The sequence below is a fragment of the Electrophorus electricus genome, chromosome 25 (assembly GCF_013358815.1).
Source record: "Electrophorus electricus isolate fEleEle1 chromosome 25, fEleEle1.pri, whole genome shotgun sequence".
Lineage (NCBI taxonomy): Eukaryota > Metazoa > Chordata > Actinopteri > Gymnotiformes > Gymnotidae > Electrophorus > Electrophorus electricus.
In genome coordinates, this window is record NC_049559.1 from 10,063,373 (window position 1) to 10,070,749 (window position 7,377).

The 7,377-nt window shown below is 42.6% G+C and overlaps 1 protein-coding gene across 6 annotated transcripts; it reads left to right on the forward strand.

Annotated features, from left to right (window-relative positions):
- Positions 1 to 892: 892 nt before the first annotated feature.
- On the forward strand, positions 893 to 6,234 carry LOC113569122 (ubiquitin carboxyl-terminal hydrolase 29-like). Of its 6 annotated transcripts, none has more exons than XM_035523048.1 (13): positions 897 to 959; positions 1,322 to 1,613; positions 1,705 to 1,744; positions 1,966 to 2,136; positions 2,384 to 2,515; positions 2,638 to 2,764; positions 2,923 to 3,059; positions 3,488 to 3,581; positions 3,710 to 3,789; positions 3,908 to 4,033; positions 4,134 to 4,210; positions 4,520 to 4,589; positions 5,672 to 6,234. In XM_035523048.1, the coding sequence occupies exons 1-12, from the start codon at positions 915 to 917 to the stop codon at positions 4,573 to 4,575; spliced, it is 1,377 nt and encodes a 458-aa protein (XP_035378941.1). In that variant the 5' UTR covers positions 897 to 914; the 3' UTR covers positions 4,576 to 4,589; positions 5,672 to 6,234. The 6 variants fall into 6 exon arrangements, with proteins under 6 accessions (XP_035378944.1, XP_035378945.1, XP_035378943.1 ...); XM_035523049.1 differs by having other exon boundaries at positions 5,702 to 6,234; XM_035523047.1 differs by lacking the exon at positions 5,672 to 6,234 and adding an exon at positions 4,666 to 4,756 and having other exon boundaries at positions 900 to 959.
- Positions 6,235 to 7,377: the final 1,143 nt, after the last annotated feature.

Genomic DNA, 7,377 nt, shown 5'->3' on the forward strand with positions numbered 1-7,377 from the left:
CTTTTTAACGGTCATAACCCACACATATTTATCTAACAAAAAAATCAGGTTCCCTAAACTATCCCACATGTCATACTGAAGGAAAAAAAAATCACTTGTTGCTAAGAGATAGTAGAAGCACAGTAATCCGCTACCTGTAAAAATAACTGAACGTTACAACTCTGGCTTTGAATACATTCTTATGGATTCTATTTACAGTGTGGTTATACAATAAAATAAGTTGTACATTAAAATAATTGTAATTATTTACAGGTGCACACGTTTGCCAGAGCGCAAGACTAATTGCGTTTTAAAGTAACAATGCTTATAGATGTATGTCTAGAGAAATTAGGGCGCAAATGTAACTTTGTAGCCAGTTATCTATGATAAAACGTAACCTGTCATATTTGGAACATTTCTCCTTACCACAGGGCGAGACAGTGAGGATTTTAGGAAAAACATTACGCTACCTGAATTTACCAAACTATACTGCGGAAGTTAAAGAATCTTACGTTTGAAACGCACACACACACACACGTAAATAATATTTATTTTCAAGAGGGTGACAACGTATGAGAACTGAGAACTTGCATCAGTAATGACGAAATAATACATATTCATAACATCTAAGAGTCAAAACTCCGTTTTAAAACAAAACAATGAGGTGCGCTGTATCGCGAATATCAGTTAAAGGACCTGTAAAAACCATATTTGATATTTTACTTAATTCTCTAATCGAGTAGATCACAGATTCGAACAGGATGGGCTGTGTTTGCTCGTGTATGAAGGTATGTATGTTTTTTCCTACACTTTGGGAACGATTTTAAATACGATAATCTGAAAAGGATTAAGATTTATTGTGCATGTCACGGAACGCTTCCACTGGTCACGTGGTATGGCCCGCCGCGTTGACTGTCTCGTGTGTAACCTTGCCTATGTTGTTCAGCACACACCTGCATCGGTTTACTCTTGTCATGTTTGTATGTATTTAAACCCTTGTTAGTGTGTGCCTTATTGTCAGTCGTTGATCATTGTCACGGTCACAGTTTGTGTTATACGTGAGTGCCGGTGTCTGTATCGTATGTTAATAATCCTTAATAAACGTCTCCGTGGAGCGAGTCTGTACGTCCTGTTCCTTGACCAGCGGCACTCGGGCCGTTACAGTGCGTAACTAATTAGCATTTTCCTGTAAAAAAAAAATAGCGCAAATGCAGATGATTAAAAAGTTTTGTTTTGTTTTTTTTAAATCAAAATGAGATTCTTGTAAGAATACCGAGATATCGCTAAGTCGCGATAATACTGCATATACAAATCAATACGTTTCTACAATGCTTTTCTACAGAAAAAGAAGAAGGAGAAAACGAATAGAAGTTGGTGGAGACACATAATCTCATCCTCCAAAGTGTCTGACTCCTGCGTGGCATTAGACGGTCACGCCGCGAATGTGACCACCTCCACTTCTTGCCCCTCTTCCTCTGAGGGGTCCCTGATCTTCAGTACTGCTTCTTCCTTTTCACCTGTGGACATATCCCACAATGCCTCTTCTACCCAGTCGTGCCTTCCTGGTCAAGCCTCCTCCTCCTCCTCCTCCTCCTCATATGAGTCGCTCAGGACTACAGCAGTGATTGTTCCTGGTTAGAGCTCAGCAGATTTGATCATGTTGTTCAAATGCATAGTCTGTTTTTGGTTAAGGACATTTACTCCAAGTTTCTGTTCTCTATACAGAGGCTGCAGATAAAGATGTGGACTCCGTGCGCATTGAGAGGTGGGTACATTATCAAAATTCATCTTCGTGGCAGAGAAAAGTGTGGCATGGTGGTTACCCAATGGCACTGCCATTGTAACTTCCTTAGGGCATAAAACGAGAAAAAACATCATTGTATTTTTCATTCTTCACACCTTTATCTGTCTAAGGGTTGTTATGTGAACATTTTGTGCATAACTGGCCACTCTGTATTCATCTCTCCCTTCTTTTCTGTCTCTCAGGTTTCCGGCTGTTCTGATGCAGGCAGACACTCGTGTTCAGCCGCGGAATTTATTGCGACAGCTGCTGCACGTCCTCAGGAGTAAAAGGATGCGTCAGATTGGTCAGGGTGAGGGCCAAGGCCACACCCCCATCCATTCCGCTGTCGAACACCTCAACATTCGGCAGCTCGGGTAAAGACGAGAATACACACCGCGTTTTACTACACAGCCTATTAAGAGTAGATGATTTTACAGTTTACACAGGTGAAGCTCAGTCTTTTTCTCCTATACAAATACAAACATATTGTAATTAAATGAGCAGTAAGTCATTTAGCAGTTCTTCTTCACATTATGAAACAGCCATTATACTGACATGTAGTGGCCTGGATGTTTCAGAGCTTGTGCACTAAATCTATTTTTAACATGGATGACCTGTTAGGTTTCCCAACATTGGGAACAGCTGCTATATGAACGCCACTCTGCAGTGCCTACTGAGTATCTCCTGCTTCTGGAGACCCATCAGAGCTCAGTCATCCTGCTTGACGGATCCTTCTAGTTGCCAGATGCTCAGGTACCCGTTCAGAACCAGAGGCTTCACATGGGTCTAAATGAACTGTTTAATCATGAGTGCTTAAGGAGGTGCTGTGATGCTCAGAGATATAAACCACTTGGTCTCCCTGTTGCTGTGTGTAGATGTTTTTCAGATCTGCAGCAGGCCCAGCTCACCACTCGCAGCACAAAGCAGAAGGTGCAGCTCCTGGGAGCCCTGCTTGAGTGTGTTTCAGCCCGCTGCCCTGCATTCGAAGAGGACTATGAACAGGTCCAGCTAAATGGCCCCCTCAGCCATTCAGAACACATCAGAACCTCACGCAGTACCCTGCAGGAACTGCACACGGCCACCTTTGTTTTCTCACCGTGCTGCTGTTGAAGTCCAGGAGCAAATCCTCCTCTGATGTTCTCCTGTGCTGTCCTCCACAGGATGCTCATGAGTTCCTGATGCTCTGCTTACTGCAGCTGAAAGAGGAGGGAGAGAGACTCAGGGCCTCTTTCTTCTCTTACATCTGCCCTGTGGCAAACTTTGAGTTTCATATCAAGTCTGTGCTCACATGTACCAGGTAATTAGGTATCACTGTTGCATATCTCCTTTGTGTTAATGGACTGGTCTTAACCAGTCTTAACGTGTTTGTTTAAAGTACATTTTCTCACCGAGAGTAGGCGCTTTCTCCGGACATCTCTGTTTAAAGTATTCATGAAAGTTTCATAACATACATAACTTAAATATGAACATTTAAAATGCTCACAAGTTCAGCTTGTATTCATTACATAGCTTTCAAATCTCAGAGTGTGTGTGAGTTTGGGAAAACAACAGACATGGACTGAGCATTCTAAATGTTTTCTGCTCTGATGCTTCACATTAGATAAGATGTTATCTACTTGTAAAACTGAGCAAATTAGCATGTGATAACTCACACACTGTATAAGGGATGCAGGAGATTATTTCTGTGCAAATGTTGTAACATTTCTGTTCTCCATTTTGTGAAAGCTGTGGAAAGCAGAGCTGCAGAGTGGATGTCTACAACCACCTCTCTGTAAATCTGAGCCCTGCTACGACCGACAGCCTACACACTTACTTTAAGGTTGGTCACCTCACACACCCTCTTTGGATAAGGCTTCATTACTGTGTTGTAAAGGAGAGAATACAGTTATGACATGCTACCATTTTGATTTTATCACTCTCAATGAAAGGGTCTCTTTCTTTTTTCAGCCAACACTACTGGAGCGTTTTTGTGAGTGTGAAGCAGGCTGCGAGGCAACTGAAGAGGTGGAGTTTTTCACACTGCCACGGTGAGTCTCGTCTGACGTAGATGACCTTAAAGAATGAGTTTTAAACCAGTCCAACACACACACCCTCCTCCACTCACACACACTTCCAGTCCTTAAGTCACTTTTCCTCTTGGAACAGTATTTTCGTCCTCCACCTTAAGCGGTTTGACATGCTGGGCCAAAAGCTCTCAGACGTGATGGACGTCCCGTCCGAGCTGGATCTCTCTGCCCTTCCTGGGGTGGCTTCTCTCAGGCAGCAGTCGAGGTGAGCTCGTACCATCAACCCGTGCCCACATACTTCTCTGTCCACCCATTCCCATTTAGCTACAAAATGCCGACTGAATGGCTTTGTGGTTTGTCCTCAGTGGAGCAGCGGGAACCCAGGACAAACCGCAAGAAATGCAAAATGATAAACTGGGGGAAAACTCCAGTCCCCAGCCAGGTAGAGTTGTGCCATTTTCTTACAGTGGAGTGATAATACGGCTGTGTATAAGTATCTGCCATAATGACTAAGTTCTTTTAACCCATCAGTAGTAAATGAGAGAGGAGAAGGACAGGGAGCTAGAGGACAGCAAGTAAGCCTACCGGTGAGGAGAGAGAGAGACCAAAAAGAAGAGAGATACAGGCTGAGAGAGACACAGAGACAGAATGAGAGAGAATGAAAGAGGCCTGTTAATACAGAGATGGCGTTCGATCCGTGATGCGTTTTCAGTTAATCGTATGAAAAAAAAGATGTATTTGTTTGTTGCAGGAATGTGCACCCACTGGCACCTACAGACTCCAGGCGGTGGTTTCTCATTTAGGTGACAGCATGGACCATGGTGAGTAATCTGACATTATTTATACACGTGCAGTAGAAACTATTAAATGACTAAGGACCACCGACTACTCCGACAGGCCACTATATCAGTGACACAGCTGAGGGAGAAGGACAGAGCTGGTTGTCATTCAGTGACTTAAAAGTATCAAGAAGCACTGAGCCAGCCATCCTGAAAGAGCAGGACAAAAACAGCCTACCTGATTTTCTACGTGCACAGGTAGAATCTCACCTTTCAGACTTGGGAATGTAGGTACCTCAGTCTAGGAGCACTCTAACAGAAACAAGTTTTACAAGCTTTTATATGTAGGGAGTAAATTAGCCTTTACTGTGCCCTGGGACTGCAGGTCTCTTGTGCATGACAGGTGAGTGAGGCCTACTCCCAGCACCGGTGGGCAGGTGCTAACCTTCTTTCTCAGTCCTTTCACCCTTCCCTCTCTGCAAAAGAATTTAAAAAATTTTAACACATTAAAATGAGCCATTTTTTATTCTCCACAAAATAGTAAATGCCCCCTCTGGCGTTCTTGTTAAAACACTTTTTCCATATTTTTAACCCATAGATGTATAACATGAATAATACTATACTTGTCAAGTCAACATATTTAGATGAGGTGTCCTAGTGTCAGTTATTGTCTTCTAATCGCTATTGGAGATGTACAAGTCCCCATTCTTTATCCCCAACATTGTTCATACTAAAAGATTAATTTCTTTTCCAAGTAGCACATGGCAGTGATTAAACACCTATTTACATGGACGTCACTTCCATCGCCACATATGAGAACACTACCAGGGTGCTTCACTGACGGAGGAAGAGCTTCAGTCCTTTTTGAGAAATAACCAACTTGTATTTTAATTTGCAGATGTTAGGAGTGAACCAGCATCTGTCTATAGTTCTTTTAATTGTGAGCACACATATTTAAACCCTTATTTTGTTGTTGTTTGTCAGTGTTTGACCCCATGTATGCTGCTTTGTTGTGTTTTAAGACTGCCTGTTATGTTCTAAGTAGTGTTAATGCTTAATGTTCTTCGTGTTTGGTTTTGTCTTGTTCTGTATGATAATAAACGTCTGTGGCATCTGAACCGCAGCTCATCTTTGCATCCGGCTTCACGTCACAGGAACACCGACCGTTGAAGGTTGCCTCGAGCCAAGGGAAAGAAGAAAAAGGGGAAACCCAACCCATGCAGGAGAATCCTCCATACTTGTGGGAACACTCCCTGTCATCACATCGGGGGAGAGTATCTCTGGAGGATTTTGGGGGGGCCCTGGTGGTGGTCCAGGATCAGATGCTGCAGAGTCCTGCCTACCTTCACTGGATTACCGGGACCCGTACGATTACGACTACCAATATCCAGGGTCAGACTCTGCAGGGTCCTACTATCCCCCCACGGACTACCAGGAGGACTATGAGGATTACAGCAGGAGTGAGGAGTATGTTGACGTCGGCCTCAGGTCAGACACCGAATCCGACTGCTCTGAGGATCCATCAGTGGAGGTGGAGGAGGCCCGCCATGAGGATCCTTCCTGTGGTTTATAGACCGGGTCAGAGGACTCTGAAAGCGACGAGCCTCCGATGTTAGTGCTTAATGTTCTTCGTGTTTGGTTTCATTTTGTTTTGTGTGTTAATAAACATGTGTCTCATGTGAACCACGGCTCGTCTTTGCATCCTGCCTTGTCTCCCACGTCACAGAACAGCAATTCATCTACACTTCTCACAGATAAAGCTATCGCTAACGGCGAAGAATAAACATGTTGCAAAAAAGCAGTAAGAGCTAGTATGCAGAAACAGTGGTGTTAGCGCGAAACAGATTCAAAAACAGGAGTCTCCTTATGAAGGAAGGAGGTTCTTATGAACCTCTGTATTTTGACAGCAAGTATTGACCATGTGCCATTAAAACCATGCCAGGTATGGTATTAATCCACAAAATAGCACATCAAATCTAATTATTTGGCTAGTACAGGGTTATGCAATATTCCCTCAACTCAGCAAAATGCAACAGCTTGAATTACTTAACTGATTAATAATAATAAAAAATCTTTCCTGACTATAAAAATATAGCTGACCCATTCGAAAGATTAAACATCCAGTGAGTGTGTATCCTGGCATGTTAAGGTAAAAGGCATCTCCGACTGGAATACATTTAAGCGGTTTCGGGCGCCATCTGGTGGCGACTTGGAGTCCTTATCACGCTCTCATTTCTTTTGTATGGCGGGACAAATGTTTTGTTATCCTACCTATCGAGCAGTCCTACCTAGATTTAATGCACTTATGTACATTAGCATTAGTCCAGGCTTCTGGTGTTTATTTTGGATGCATATATTATAATTAGGCTACTGTGGACATTTGTATTTTGTATAGCTACAGCACCTGTACTTCACACACGTGTAGTAATCGGATCTAGAAAGTTGCCAGCCCTATTAAAATATTAGGTTTATAGTATAACAGTTTAATTAAACAGACAAAGTGTTAATCACAATCATTTGCATGATGATTAATCTTGAACCAAAAATCTCACCGGGTGCTGTAGTTCTCTTTCCAGACACACACCCAATAAAACTGTGCTTGATCATTTCTTATTGATAGCCACTGACTATAGGATCAATAGAATAGTACAACCAAATAACCTTTAATGTTTTGCTTTACTGTAATACAATTTAGAATTGCGATGTTACCCTTTTAAGAAGAACTGAACACATTGTGACAAGAGCAACTGGATGAAGCTTTATTGACATGCTGGTCAAGGACTCACATCCAATATGTTTAAAATACATTAATTGAGGCCAAGTGCAGCAT

Coding starts and splice junctions, on each gene's coding strand:
- LOC113569122 (XM_035523048.1), top strand. CDS start 915: ATGTTGTTCAGCACACACCTGCATCGGTTTACTCTTGTCATGTTT. Junction 2,516..2,637: donor TCTAGTTGCCAGATGCTCAG/GTACCCGTTCAG, acceptor TGCTGTGTGTAG/ATGTTTTTCAGATCTGCAGC. Junction 3,790..3,907: donor GAGTTTTTCACACTGCCACG/GTGAGTCTCGTC, acceptor CTCTTGGAACAG/TATTTTCGTCCTCCACCTTA.